General features: G+C 40.9%; 1 protein-coding gene across 1 annotated transcript in view; it reads left to right on the top strand.

Moving 5' to 3' along the window:
• Window positions 1–13,983, top strand: part of plp1a (proteolipid protein 1a) — a 66,342-nt gene extending 52,359 nt beyond the window's left edge. The window contains exons 4-10 of the mRNA XM_047051423.1: window positions 1,444–1,565; window positions 3,396–3,582; window positions 3,865–4,021; window positions 4,462–4,630; window positions 5,457–5,530; window positions 6,023–6,088; window positions 12,033–13,983. Of these exons, the coding sequence (XP_046907379.1) occupies window positions 1,444–1,565; window positions 3,396–3,582; window positions 3,865–4,021; window positions 4,462–4,630; window positions 5,457–5,530; window positions 6,023–6,088; window positions 12,033–12,113 (856 nt within the window). The 3' untranslated portion in view covers window positions 12,114–13,983. The remainder of the gene's footprint in view (window positions 1–1,443; window positions 1,566–3,395; window positions 3,583–3,864; window positions 4,022–4,461; window positions 4,631–5,456; window positions 5,531–6,022; window positions 6,089–12,032) is intronic.
• Window positions 13,984–15,648: the final 1,665 nt, after the last annotated feature.

Genomic DNA, 15,648 nt, shown 5'->3' with positions numbered 1-15,648 from the left:
TTTATATCCAGCCGGCTGGACTACTGTAATGCACTTTTCACTGGTCTTCCCAAGAAAACCACTGAAAGACTACAGCTCATTCAAAATTCTGCAGCTAGATTATTAACCAAACTAAAATGTGAGAACACATTAGTCCTGTCCTAGCTACTTTACACTGGCTCCATGTTACCTTCAGAATTTACTTTAAGGTCCTATTCCTCACATACAAAGCTCTACACGGACTAGAACCTAGCTACATTGCTAACTCTCTTATAAACTACACACCAGCTAGAACACTCTGATCATCAAATGCAGGCCTATTAGAGTTCACCGGAAGCAGTCATAAGAAGATTGGTGATGCAGCCTTTACCAATTACGCCTCAAAACTATGAAACAAATTACCCATAAATATCAGGGAAGCAAATATGCTAGACATTTTTAAAAGACAGCTTAAAACCTACCTTTTTACCCTAGCATTTAACAAATTTTTATCTCAGAAGGGCTTTACAACTTGTAGTAGTAATATTATAGTTTTTATAGATTTGCGTCTTTCTGCAAAGATTGCGGCTTGCGTTTGACTTGCACTATTGCTTATGTGTTACATTTGATCTATTTTATCGAGTTATTGTATTTTGTTATTTTGTAGTTTTTATTATTATTATTATAATTGTACTTTATTTTTGTTTTTTATTTTATTTTAATTGGGAATCCACAATGACTGTGCGAGAGTGCATGTGTTTTGTTATATGTTTGGAAACTGCAGTGCAGCTCGGATCTAAGACGGATTCGAAAGACCACAGATAGAGTGCGGCTTGTCTGGGTTGTTTTATGTGCGGAAACTGCAAGTGGCAGCTCGGGTCTAAGACGGATTCGAGAGACCCCAGATAGAGTGCGTCTTGTCTGGGTTGTTATTTGTTTGGAAACTGCAAGAGGCAGCTCGGATCCAAGACGGATTCGAGAGACCGCAGATAGAGCTGCAATTCTTGAGCTGGAATTCTTGTATGAAATGTGCTATATAAATAAAGTATTACTCTTTGAAAGACCAGCAGCCACCACTGATTACAATGTATCACATACTGATATTTTTGTGTGTCATAATTTAATTACCAATTCCTCTTTCTCTCTCTAATATATATTGATAAAAATCATAGTAATAATAATATACATATATATTTTAAAATATTTTACGTGTGGGGGGGAGGGGGGGGGAGGCTTCTGCCCCGGGCCCCAGATGACCTTAACCTGGCCCTGTTTGCAATGTAATGATATGCAAATGAAGACGGTGCTGTCTGCTCACCAACAATGAACTAGCATAACTAATTCATCCCAAGCGTTAGACGAAACCTTGGCCCTTCTATTATTCTCGGAGCCATTCTAGTTGCTCGCAGTCCATTGAAAGCGACATTTTGTCATTAAGATTCGACTCTCCGCTGTCAGCAACTGTGTTCATTGTTGGTAAAACAGAGAGCAAGTTGAGAATGATATCCGGGGGCTGAGAAAACAAGACGCGCATTTCATCAGCGGACCAGCTGCGGGAGAGCAGCGAAAGGCTACGGGCAGATCTACGCACAATCTTCTAGCCATGGGTAAGTAGAGCAGTCGACTTTAAATACACAATTCATCATAGATGCAAAACAATACATTTTTCCTTGTATGTCATTTTACCAGTGCATTGAGAATGATTGATAAGGGATTTCAAGTGTAGCCTACTTCAAAGTTTCCGAGTCCAAGATCTGCTGCAGTGGTAATTTTTTTGCTTGAATTGGCAACAGGTGCTTCTTGACAGACCCTCGTCACCTCTACTTTCTCCACGTTAAATAAACCAAATTAAACTTCTGTTCACTGCTCTGATGGCATTCTAAGTTAGTGTCGGGGCTCTCAACTTTATAGAAAGTTTGGCTCATGATTACCATACCCGTCATCGTTTGGGTAGCCCACTAAAATCTTGGAGACCGGTGGGGTGTATCGAGGCTCGAGAAGGCGCTCAACTCGGTAGAAAACTTATCTGCATACACCGTATGCCTGCGCCTCATCCATTGATTTTATATAGCGGGTCAAGTTATACCTTACTTCTCAGCGTGAGAAATATAATGTGCGAGTCTCACCGTGAATGCTTGAGATTTGAGAGCCCTACTAAGTTGGTGTCATTTGAGAGGAAAGTAGGTCCCTCAAGGTAATTATGCCGTGCTGGATAAGAGGAGGTATGGATACTTGTGCTACATGTGGCCATGTACACGTTAGATCTTAGCTAGGGATACTTTGGAAACGTTTAAGTAGCAGCTTAAAACATCAATTTACTCGCTTTAGAAATGAGTAGTTATGGATATCAAATATTGGTTGTGTATGAATGATTTGAGTGATGTCAGTGTTGATGTAGTCAAACTTTTAAAATCCTTGAGAACAGATTTCCATGCCCCTATGATTATACAAACTGGATGGCAGCCTGCAATCACACAGAGCATGTCTTTCTCTCGCTCTTTCTCACTCTGTCTGTCTCACACACACACACACAAACACACACCCTTTGGGCTGGCACATCACTCACCAGCCCCCATCTTACCATCTGTGCCAACTGTAACGGTACCAGCCACTGCTTATCCACTTCCTGTGACTATTTCCACACATACTTAGACAGCTTTCAGATGGTTACAGCCTACAACTATCTCCATGGATCTCTAATGGGGAATATGTGGCAGTAAATAGAGGATGTGTGTGCATGCGCACGTGTGTGTGTGGGATGGAGGTGGCTCCGGTCTTTGTTTGTTGGTGGCTCTTGTATCCCTACCACACAAGGGAACAAAGACTGTTGTCTCCCTGGTCACAAAAGCTGTCTCTTTCTTTCTCTTTCGGCCCTCCCTCTTTTCTCACACTTTACTCCTATAGTGTGTGTGGGGCGAGATTTGAGTGCTGGGGTCGTTGCAGGCGTAGGTCCATGGCCTTGGCATCTATTCAAGCAGCACATGACTTTAGAAAAGAATGGTCAGCTAGAGAATAGCTGTAGCTTATTTCAGCCGGGCTGGACCAGACAGCACAGTAGATGGGCACTGCTCGTTCTACACTATTGTTGAGGATATATGGCCTTTGAGGCCATGTTTTCACATAGTTTACAGAAAATGACAGAAGTAATCTGCTCCCCCTTATGATTGTTATTCATTTATATTTTTATATCAATTGTGTATTAATTTATTTAAAACATGATTTATTTTGTGAAAAATATGAATTACAGCTAATACAAAACACATAGTATATTAATCTATTATTTTGTGTGTGTTTTGTATTGTATATAATTTAATTAACTCAATTAAATTACTGGGTTTATGTTAAGGTAGATGAGGACATGTATTATGTTTATAGTGCTGCCTGCTTCAGGTGTAACGTGTGTGTGTATTAATTCTGTTTCTTTGTATGTTTCCTAGGTTGCTATGACTGCTGTATGCGCTGTCTGGGTGGGGTGCCCTACACCTCCCTTGTAGCCACCCTGCTGTGTTTCTCTGGCATTGCTCTCTTCTGTGGCTGTGGCCATCAGGCCCTCACAGAGACAGAGAGGCTCATTGAGACCTACTTTGCCCGTAACCTCCAGGACTACATTACCCTGGCCTACCTGTGAGTCTCCAGGGCTGCTTCTCCAGGGCTTGGTCCTAGACAGGGTTTCTAGGCAGACACAATAATCTTGTTTAGGTATTTTTGAAGTCTTCTGCAGTTGAAGGGATTAACTCACCTTGGTCAGGATGTCTTCCACCTCTAATACATGTCTTTCACATTATCATGACTTCTATTTTGAAAGCATATGTGTGTGTCCAGGTGGTGTAAAGTAGAAGCCAAAATAATGTTCCCTCTTCCTTCCTTCCTTTCATCTTCTCCATTTCTCTCTCCCTTGCACTCCAGTATCCAATATTTTCAGTATGTCATTTATGGCCTGGCCTCCTTCTTCTTCCTCTACTGCATTGTGCTTCTGGCTGAGGGCTTCTACACAACCAGTGCCACACGCCAGACCTTCGGAGAGTTCAGGAGCACCATGTGTGGACGCTGCCTCAGTTCCATGGTCAGACTGTGTGTGTGTGTGTGTGTATGGGAATGCTGCTCCAAGGGGCTGCTCCAAGTTCCAAGGGGAGGGAGATACTTAGATTTGGAGAGGAGGTAGGTGCTTTTGCTCGTCAGTAGTTAGAGAAGAGTGAGGGTGTGAGGAGTGGATAAGAAAGGGATGTCAAATGGAGAGACTTGAGGATGGTGGAATGAAAGAGGAGGAGTGGAAGGGTGGAAGAGAGGTGGCAAGATTGAGGATGGAGATGCAGTTATGCCTGCCTTCTAGGATTACAGGGTTGAGGTGTTTAGGCTGTTATGTAAAAATGGAGGGGAAAAAGTTAGATTCTAAACTATAGATATTTATGCCATAGATCCCAAGATTTTAACAGAATTTATGGAACACAAGTCTCAATAACTTGTATTTTTGTCTGTCGGTCCGCCCTTTTTTTCCAATCACAGTTCATTGTGGTGACCTACGTCTTGGCTGTTTTGTGGCTCCTGGTGTTTGCCTTCTCGGCACTTCCTGTTTACTTCTGTTACAACATGGATGCTACCTGTCATACTATTACCGTACTGACCGAGACGCCGGCCAGCATCAACCAGCTCTGCATCGACGCTCGCCAGTACGGTACGCGCACCTTTCTTCCACGCTCCAAATGCATTGTCTTTTTTACGGAGCCACTGTACTAGTGCACATGTAGGCACTAGTAAAGCATAGCAAAGACTATCGTTTCACTTAATGTACGGTACATTTAGGCGTAACTGTTTTGGTAAATGGGATTGTTAAACATGCTGGCGTATATACAGTACCAGTCAAAAGTTTGGACACATTTTCCCATGTATACACATACAGATACACATACAGATACACACACAGATACATATACAGATACACATGCACACACACACAAGCAAAACACAGGTTGGCAAAGTATCACGTTGTTCACATCAAGTACAGTACCAGTCAAAAGTTTGGACACATTTTCTCATTCAATGTGTCCAAACTTTTGACTGGTACTGTACATACAAAATTTGCAACGTTGACAACACTTAAATGTAATATAGGGTTATGTAGAGGAGCAAGCCCAGCTCATTCAGATGTAGCCATACCTGTAAATATAAATGGCACATAAACTTGAAACAATCATATATTTCGTCTGGACGAGAAAGTTTCCTTTTTTTTTTCAGGGCCTGTGTACGTTTTACATATGAGGACAATGTTTCCTTTTAATTTGTATACTTTATTTTGCAGGGAATCCTTAATTATGGCTAGAGACTCTCTCAAAGTTGCCCTATGTAAATAATTACAAAATGCGGAAAAGGCTTTACGCTTCTAAATCAGCGTTGATGAATGTGGAAATGTTCAGGGACAAGCATTCCACGTGGAACTGTTCTATGTGTGCTATATCTAATGTCTTCCCTGTGGTTCCGAATTAAACATTTTTTTCTTTCAGGCCTGCTTCCCTGGAACGCCATGCCAGGGAAGGCCTGTGGGATGACACTATCCATCGTGTGTAAAACCAGAGAGGTGAGATTGGTAATACTGTATGTGGTAGACTTTGTAGAGACAGAAGTTGAATTTCAACCCCAACACAGAATTAAAAGGGTCAACAAGGACTGTTCTGCCTTTGTAAACTTGTCAAAGTTCCATGTTGATAAGACCGTCATGACCCTTTTTACAAATTCTACACTGAGTTTGTATAACATTTTCTGTAATCTGCTGGAAAGGCAATCTCAGAAAGGCCAAATCTACTCTTTCCAAAATAGTGAAGGTCAGCTGTAAAATCCTTGGTGTCCAGCAAAGTAACCTACCTTACCTGCACAATAGACAGGTAGTAAGGAAGGCTGGAATTGATAAATATCCATCATTGTGGATTTTCCTTTGGGATCTTTCAATTGAATCAATCCATTCACTCTTTATTTGTGCAGACACAGTGACACATAACTGTACTGTCAAATTGGGTAGAAGTGCAATAAACTGTATTAGATGTTTTGATACTTTGCTGTGCTCCTTCTAAAGTTCCGGATGACCTATGACCTCTATATCGCTGCATTTGCTGGAGCTGGCATCACCCTCCTTGCGCTGGTGAGTGAGCACGTCTGAACTGGGCAGGGTCAAGAACCTGTCCAGCCCCACTTCAATACAGATAGATCCTGACTCACACTCCCTTCCTTAAAGGTCGCTCCACTAAATGGGGGGGAATACATAAGTGGAACCTGTGTAAAGAATTGCAAGCTCTCACCTATCCAGAGATCACTTTAAGGAAGGAAGGATACATCTCTAGTGTAGTGAAACGGGGCATGTGTCTGTCTCCTCGTTGGTCCACAGTGGGGAGTCTGTAGTCCACATTGCCGTGTGACCGTCAGTGACATGCTGTGTAGGCGTCCAGGCATCTCAGAATCTCCTGCATGTCTGAACTGACTGCTGCCCTCTGTTCAGGCTCCAGTCTCAGCTGATCCAAACAGCTCAACAGTGCTGTAAAACTATTTGGCAATTTTCCAGCTGATGAAACGGTCATTTATAGCTTGATGCCTCATGAGAGGTGCTTGTATAATGATGGTGTATTGGTATAGGACCGAGTAGGGGTGGGCGATTTGGCCAAAATCTTCTATCACAGTATGAGTAATTTTATATCACGGTTACGGTATATATCACGGTATATAGTAATTGTTCTGTTCATATGTAAAACAAGACGTTACTGGCTATTATTCAAAGGCAACAACAGTACGAGCGTTCCGATTGGCTGATGCGAAGTCATGCCATCCGCGTGGTGACCTACTCACAGCTCAATAATGCCCTCTGACGAAAATGTCAAAATAAGCGAAAGCGATCAGTCTGAGTTTTACTATCCATATCTAACTTCGGTTTTGGCGTACCAACCTCGTTAAAGCTCAGTCGATACGTTAAAGCCTCAGTTTGATATTTCCCGGCATTACCTCACTCTCAGTTAGTAAGTAGTTAGCCTTCACTAGTCATCCTAGATCAAAAATTCTAGCAACGCCACCAGTGTAATTTTACAACAATCATTTTACAGCACAAAACATAAAACTTGAACAACAAATCGATTTGGTTACCTGCAGAATGGGTCATCAAATATATAATTAATTAGCATCGGCATGAATGTGTTCCGCTTAGACAAAATACACTCCACATCGAAAATTCCGTCAGACCAACGCAAATGTCTTTAACGTCAAACGAAAATAGCAAATCAAATAAAAGTTAAACTACAATTCTAAATATTGCAAGAATGTATTTATATGATGGCTTATATACAATACAACAACCAGAAAAAGAAAAAAAAGTATACCACGGTTGAAACGGTATAGCCAAATCTCTCCCGGTAGACACATTTCTACCGTCGCACAGTATATACCGTCATACCGCCCAGCCCTAGGACCGAGGCCATTACATCTCAAATCACCTCTATGGTAACAGATAAATATTATTATATGGCAATGACAGTACGAGCAATCTGATTAGCTAATGGGTAGTCATGCCAGCCGCGTATTGCAATAGGATGAACCTGCCGAGCCGGAGGCCCCGGAGAGCCAGAGAGCTGCAGTTTCAGGACCGCAGTTGTAGGACCCTGACAGCGTCACCTAGCGAATTGAAAGGCAGTGTCACTAGATCGCAACAAGATATTTGAAGGGTTTGTGAGGCAAGAAATAAGGACAACTCATGTGATGATGTTTGATAACACAATTATAAAGAAAGGTATACTATTTGAAAATATGTTATAATAATATAGAAAGGTATAATATTTGAAAACATGTTCGAATTATAAATATTGGATAATTAAAGAAATTAAAATCACATACATTTTGAAAAAATGTGCATATTCCATAGATGTCAAGATCCAGTGTAATTTGATAAAATGAAGTAAGAAAATTAAGGAAGATAAAATAGTCTAAAGAAAAGGTGGAAAATATATCAATGTGATAAAATGAAGTAGGCCTAAGCAAATTACGGAAGCTAAAATAGCCTAAAGAAATGATGGTAAATATATCAATGTGGACAGATGTGTGATGTCTGGAGTGGCCTTAAAAGTTTTCTGGGACTACCGAGAACCAATGTACACCCTGCAACATGGTTCTTAAGGATTGTGGCACCTTTGCAGATACTCTGAACTCATTCTAGAGGGCTTAACTTCACCAAATAGCCAAAGTCAACAAAGCATTATGTCCTGACAACATCAGTAATAAGAAGCTCCTGGAGACCTGCTTCAAACAACTGTCCCTGTCTTCTGTGAACTGTTCAACTGGTCCTTGGAGGAGCTGGAACACAGTTCCAGCTCTTTGGAAGACCTCTGCCATCTGCCTTGTTCCAAAGAAGAGCAGACCCAGGCTTCCCAATTACTTCCAACATGTAGCTCTTACATCAGTGGTGATGAAGAGTTTTGAATGTCTGATACTTTTGTAACTACAAGAGACAATCCAGAACCTGGCAGATCAACTCCAGTTTGCCTACATGAAGTGTAGAAGTCTCGATGCTGCTCTTACTTTCCTGCATCTGAAAAACTAAAAGCACATGCTAGGCTTGTGTTTGTGGAATATCTCTAGTGCCTTTAACAGAATGTAACCACATATGTTGGAAATACAACTACTAAACATGAGTAAATCCTTGATTCATACTGCAGATAATTAAATTCCACACACACACAGGGTTCTGTCAAAATACTTATGCAATGTACGTATTCTGTGATTCGTTTCATAATTTTATTGTATGCTCTATTATACAGAAATATCAAAGTTATCTGAGGAAATACAAGTTTAACTAATCTGTTATACTTTAATGTATTTAATGTCATCATCACAAAAAAAAAGGGGGATGGTGGTGCTGCGGAGGATCCACCGCTTCCTTTCTCTGCTGCTGGTGGTAAACCTCAATGGTGGATGGGCTGCATGAGGATGCTTCCTTTGGTGTGGATGGGATGGGCATGCTAGACGATGTTTTGTATTGACATGACTCAAAACATTGATCACATCAGTGGATCAGATCATCTTTCATATTCCTGTAAATACTGCACATGCCTGTTTTTATGCTACATTTTGGATGTGTCTGACACCACAAAGTTCTGGAAAAGTGAAGTTCTATTCTATTTGCTATGGCTTTTGCAGTCACTCAATCTCAACCACAAATGTGTAATGTTAGAGAGGCAAGACACAAGGTTGACTCACAGGGCAGATTCAAGATATACATTGTCATTGTTTATTTTGAATAATTGTCAAACAATTACCCCTTCATATCACTCCATCCCCTCCATATCACTCCATCTAGACCTCCATACAACTTCATCCTTCAATGAGAGATGGAAGCAAGAAAAACAAATATAAAAAAACATTATGGATATTTGACTTAGGCTGCAGATTTCGTTTAGCTGACAGATCGAATCCACTTGCTTTAAACCTATAATTTTTTTGAAGTTTTATGAATGTGCTGGCTTTATCATAAGACACCTAGCTACAGTAGTTGGGCTTGCCAAAATCGCACTATGGTTTCAACAAAACAAATAGTCAAAAGGTTTTCATAAAATGTCATAAAATTATCATAAGTGAACAGATAATTGTACCAGAATTTTTTTGAACGTTTAGCTAACTTAAATATGTTGAACAATACTTGATTTACATATTAGCTACGTTGCGGTACTGTTTCGTTAAACAAATAGGCAGAGTAACAATTTACAATTCGTTTTAAGGAAGTTATGTGTGTATAACAGAATTAATATAACTAGAGTAAGCTACTTTTGTCTTCCAAGATGGCGTCCCCATTAATTTCTATGAAAAGTGCTCAGTGGCGCAGTGAGGCAAGCGAGAGCGCGAGACTGGACGCGGCCATATTTCCACTTCCGTGTCTTCCGGTCTAGCTTTAAACAGTGGCTCTTTTTTTCCCTAGCTCCGAGACCTCGTGCACGCTTGCAACTAGCTGTACACGTCATACTTTGCGACAACCAGTCGCGAGCACAGGTTTGTATGGTTACGAGCTATAGCATTGCAGTGGCAGAATGGGGTACAAGTCAGATAAGAATAAGACGCATGATGCAAACTTAAAACGGAAATGTATTTTGTGCTCGTGCCCTGTTAGTATCCGCGAGCACATTTGCAGGCAACTTTTATTGACGTAGGCAAATAAATGGGATGCTAGTTTACCCATTTCGGATTGGTTTCAAACCTAGAATAATTTTTCCAGATTTTTGCTATGAAAAAGCTAGTAGTATGAGCCAGGTTCGAGAATAGAACAAAAATTATTGTGGGAGATAGTTTTGTAAATGTTGACTTGAGTTAATAGAATAAAAACAACCGGAAGACACGGGAACCTAACCGTAAATGCAATACCTCCTACATCCACCGGGGCCGTTGTTTCAAGCCGAGGGGCGAGGGGTGGGGGTCTGGTGTAGAGCTAGCTAGCTAGTACAATATTCACTACTGCAGGAAAGTATTAGCTTGTTCCGGTCGATGTATATCCCATTTCGCTACGTGGCGCTGTCAGATAAAACGAGGGTCCTAGAATTGCGGTCCTGAAACTACGGTCCTGAAACTGCAGCTCTCCGGGCTCTCCGGGGTCTCCGGCTCTGCAGGTACCCCCTACTCGCGTATTGACCTCATCTGCGGTCTGATACGGATTATTATTGCCCTCCTCTGATGCCATCTTCAAAAAGAGAGATATCGAGGAGTCAGAGTTTTACTATCCAGATGATAATGAAGACATCAACAGCAACAAAGAAATTCTTAACTTTCTAAAAAGAGCAGAAAAGTGTGCACACAGAGAAAAATGACAAGCACTAGGCAGATTGCTAGGTTTGGTTGCTCAGATTTCAGATTGGTTGCTAGGCAACACCTGAAACACACCGTGAGAAGATTTGAGAGCTGAACAAAACTACATGTTTTCTATTTACAATTACCATTTATTTTGATTTACAAAATGAAAAGAGCAAAACATGCCATATAATAAGCAACTTACTAACCTCGAACAATCGCGAGGTTGATACGGCAAAGCCTCACTCTCGGTTACTGTAGTAAGTAAGGAAAATGTATAGAATAAGCCCCTTCAGAGCGAAGCTCCACCCCTCCGCTTCAGGGTACTGTTCACCCTGTCGGGGCTTATTTTACCCAGATTCGTTAAGAAGCTCTTCAAGAAGATTTTAGCGTTAAGAGCTTCTTAACGAATCTGGGAAACCCGGCCAGTGACCGGCGTTCTATACATTATCCCGCTTATTACACGGCTACTTGCCGAAAAAATTACTTAACAGTGTATTTCAACAATTTATTTGTTAGCATTCATAGTGTTGATCAGGAGAGAACAAATCAGCTGACGTCCCTGAGGATCGGAGTACGCTGGGGTTGAAAAATTACCGGACTACTTGCGGAGTGCTACGAAAGACGTGAATCCGAGGCAAAAAGGCCACTTCCCTTGACAGCGGTCAAATATGCATAGCAACGGTCAAAGATGAGAAACTTGTTCACCGCAGAACGTTGGGAAGCCCCATTCAAGCGAATGGAGCATTCTACAGCTTTAAGAACTGCCGTGTAATAAGTAGTTAGTAATGGTAGCCTGACGTTATCATACTCATAATTCTAGTCAGAATATGAGTCTGATAACTCTCCGTTGGGCTGTGAGTATAGAGCATGTTTCAACCAAACTCGTAAAACAAATGCCTCTTCGCGCAATTGGATAGACCTACAACCAATCAGAGCAACGTAATATGTTGTTTGTTGAAAACGAATTCAACCCTTGACTCTTTGGTGACGTGGTTGATTACATTACTGTTGATCATCTGTCCATCATCGTATAAAGCCCGCCCTGACAATTTCTTTGGCCTAACAGCTCCTGTTCGGACATAGTTTTTCCCCAACCAAGCTACCCCAGACCCAACTTCCCGACCAAATGTTTTTATGGGGGGGGCTAAGTTGGGCTGGCAGCCAGGCTATAATAATAGGGCTTATACCAGAAAACTGGAGGAGTTTAAAATGGTTAATGGGTCTGTTCAAGCACTGAGTCCTGTTTTGTTTCTTTTTTTTCTCTCTCTCTCCAGCTCACCTACATAGTCTCCACCACCTATAACTTTGCTGTTCTCCGGTACCTCGGGAGAAAGGGCATAGGCACAAGGTGTTAGTAGTCTCCTTTCTTCCTGCTGTACAACACTGAGAGCTAGAGGAACAACTGGGACTCCCTGTACTCTCTTCCCTTTCCGCGCCTCGAGACGGCTGCTTGGACCCATGAACATTGTTCTATACTGTCTCCCCCGTATCCCAGCCCAAACAACCTTTCCCTGTTTCTTCAAAGCCTTATGTTGGGGTTCATGGAAAACTGTCTATTCACACCACACAAATGTCTTCCTAAATGTATAAATGGATGTGTTCATCATTTGATTCTGCTATTGTGAACAATAATTGCAAACCTAACTCACTTAACATTGCTAGACGCCTTGATATCCTTTCATTTTTATTAGTTGTGCAACACTCATGGTGGCATCTAAAAAAAAGGCTTTTCCATGTATAATATCCTTCACATCTTGTTGTCATGCCGCTAGAAGAGCGCGAGTTTGTGGTCATGTACTGACCTCTGGGGATTTTTTCACAGGCAAATGAAAAGACATCATAATGCAGCAAGGCTGACTTAAAAAAACTGGCCAAACAGATGTGCCCCAGGGCCCACCTGCTCAAGGGTTTATAGCAAAGTGTCATGTTGGGTGTCAGAGTAGGTGAGGGGGTTGGAGGGAGGGACAAAGAGAAGGAATGGCTCCTCAAACCCTGAAAGACACACCCTGCTTCCTGGGACCTTGGTCAGCGGGCCAGAGGCATTGTACAGAGATGATGGCTCAAGAACCAGGGTTAGAAGGGGGATGGGTAGAGAATGGTTCAAGTTTCTCTCCCAACAAAATATTTTCTTCAGTTTGTACTGATTGGAAGAAGTTAGGAAAAAAAAAATCATTTTGAGGGAAATGGAAAGCATGCTATACATTTCCACCTGGATTTATTTAGAGGACTGTGCAAAAGGACTGATACCACCAGAATTATGGAAATGGTCAAATTCTTGTATTTGATATTCTTCACTCCAACGGTGCTAACTGTGAGGCACATCAACTGAGTTACCTTAATTTGCTTTCACGTATGTGATATCTGTAAGTGGTCCACTGCCTTGTGGGTGAAACAGACATTATAATAAAATCTGTAATTTTATAGGATAAACAAACAAAAGGTAGTTATTGTATAATACATGTGCATATTATGTGCTGTAGATAAATGTACTAATCTTAATACCCCTGCAAAAACAAAACCACTGTGTACTAACAAGCCATGTTATTTAGATGACTCATATAGTTAGTGGCTGGCTCTGTTTGCTCAGTGTTTGTTTTGTGATGCCATGTTGGTAATATTTGGTAATAAAAAAATATGGTCCTATATTTCAAGACAAACTGTAAATTGTTCCTTAGTAAGCCTACATCTGGTAGTGTGTGTGGCTTGCTCCTAAGGTATATTTGTTATGATATTTCCATCCTAGAGTATTCTCTATTGTCCTGTGACTTGCTCAGAAACTACTAGTAAGTACTTTAGGAAAGTAAACAATGTTCTGGGGTTTTGTGGGTCATCTACTCTCAGGGCATGTAGGGGATCATGTGGTTTCATATCCTTGGTTCTGATCCTTAATATTCCACAGTGTTGTGTGTTACAAGAGACTAGGGATGCACGATAATATCTGCACGTCATCGGTATCGGCAGATAAAAGCTTCGAAACTTGATTATCGGCATCTGCAGATATGAAGCTTTCTGCCGATGTACCTGGCCGATAAGGTGACGTGCAAATTATGCGCATGCGAAGCAAATGTTTAATTAATCAATAAGCCCGTCGCGTTGTGCCTAACAACTCCACTTACCTTTTCTAAAATCGGCGCAAAACACGGACTTTCGGGCCTTATTGCTTTTCTAAAATTGTTACTACAAATATTTGATATGGTTTCATAAATAAAGACAATCAAATTTAAGAAACAAAATAGTTTAATAATAAACCGTCGTTCTTCCGCCACTACAAAGTATAGTTCCTACATAAATCGTTGCCACGCAACAGATTGAAAACAGTGGACGGCCCATATCGTCTTTATAGTGCCGGCTTCATTCCTTGCCTTTGCTAATGCTTCGATTTCAGCCTCTGTCTTCTCTGCATGCCTGGTCTTTTTAAACTCTTTCTCCTCCATTCTGTTAATAGTCTCCCACCACTCGTCAAACGTCAGCCCACCCAGCAAATCAAAATTCACAACAAATGTTGCCATTCTCTTTGCGACTAGGTTGCTTGCTACCGTGTAACTTTGTAACGTCTTCTTTTTTTTTTGAAATATTCAATGCGCTGTAATATGGAATGTTATGTTATGAGGACAACTTGAAAGGTTATGCTGGATTTTACAACGGCATGGAACGCGATATAGCCAATCAGAATCAAGGATTGGATAATCAGTTTTAGAAGTTACTATGAGCGCCAACAACATGATTCAACATGTCGGCTGTGTGGCTGGATTTCACAGTATCAAAGGATGATGACAAAATGGCTATTTGCGGAGTTTGTAAAGTGTCAGTGATGAAATACATTTTTAGTTTACAGAGTTACAGCTGCATTTCTGTGCATATGTGTCAAGAATGTGTCATTGTCAACAACACAGTTTTAAGGAAACTGTAGTTGTTTGAGTTCAAGGAGGTACTGTTCAAGTATGATTATTGTGACGTAAAAATATAAATATATCTGCCATATTTGAAATCATTTCAATAGTTTTCATGAGTTAATGTCTATTTCTAAAATGATACAAGTCAAGTTTTTAATGTCCCGTATCTACAGCAAGTACCCCATCATAATAACAGATTAATTCTAGTACAGGAGAGACTTTTCAATAATTAAAAAGCAGAGGTGTATATATCGGTATCAGCATCGGCAATCGGCCAAAATGAGGTTGTAAATATCGGCATATCGAATATCGGCTAAAATTCAATATCATGCATCCCTACAAGAGACCAGACCTAGGTCAAACCTACAAAAACAACAATTGTCAGTTGCATTAGATGTAGTGCATCTCAATGGGATAAATGGTCCTAAATGGTCGAAAAATGTAAAAGTGTTCAGTTTACCCCATAAGTATCAGGTATCTCTCTCCCTCCTCCCCAGGTACTTTGGAGTATCCAGCTGGCAGTGAGCAGGGGGTCTCTGAGTGAGGAGAGGGAGAGAGAGGAGGAGAAGAGCTACACCGTGTATGGGAAACTGCTCAAAGACAGAGGGGGGAGCTTGTTCTCTCCCTATTCTCCACACACACCCTCTTCCTCATCTTCACTAAGAAACTAATCCCATTGCCAAGAGTCCCAGAATTTCAACCTGTCCAATGTGCCAACTCAACTTGTGGTACAAAATAGACTGTTAAAAAGCTGTAAAACAATTTATTTTGTGGCATTCTCAAGTTATGTTCAGAATATTATGACCACACCAAGTTTTTTCTTAGAGGATTTAAAATGTCAAATGAAAGTTACTTTGAAAGCTGTTGTACTGATCCTCTTTTTGTCTTTGTTCGGAGGACTGGATTTAAAAAAAGATGTTTGTCCATATTGTCCCCAACCTTATCTTCCATTTAATTAAAGACCAATGAAGTGGTTAAATATTTGTATTAACTAAAA

This window comes from Hypomesus transpacificus, unplaced genomic scaffold (assembly GCF_021917145.1).
Source record: "Hypomesus transpacificus isolate Combined female unplaced genomic scaffold, fHypTra1 scaffold_154, whole genome shotgun sequence".
Classification (NCBI taxonomy): Eukaryota; Metazoa; Chordata; class Actinopteri; order Osmeriformes; family Osmeridae; genus Hypomesus; species Hypomesus transpacificus.
The sequence above is the reverse complement of the archived record's forward strand: the minus strand, read 5'-3'. Positions and strand labels throughout refer to the sequence as shown.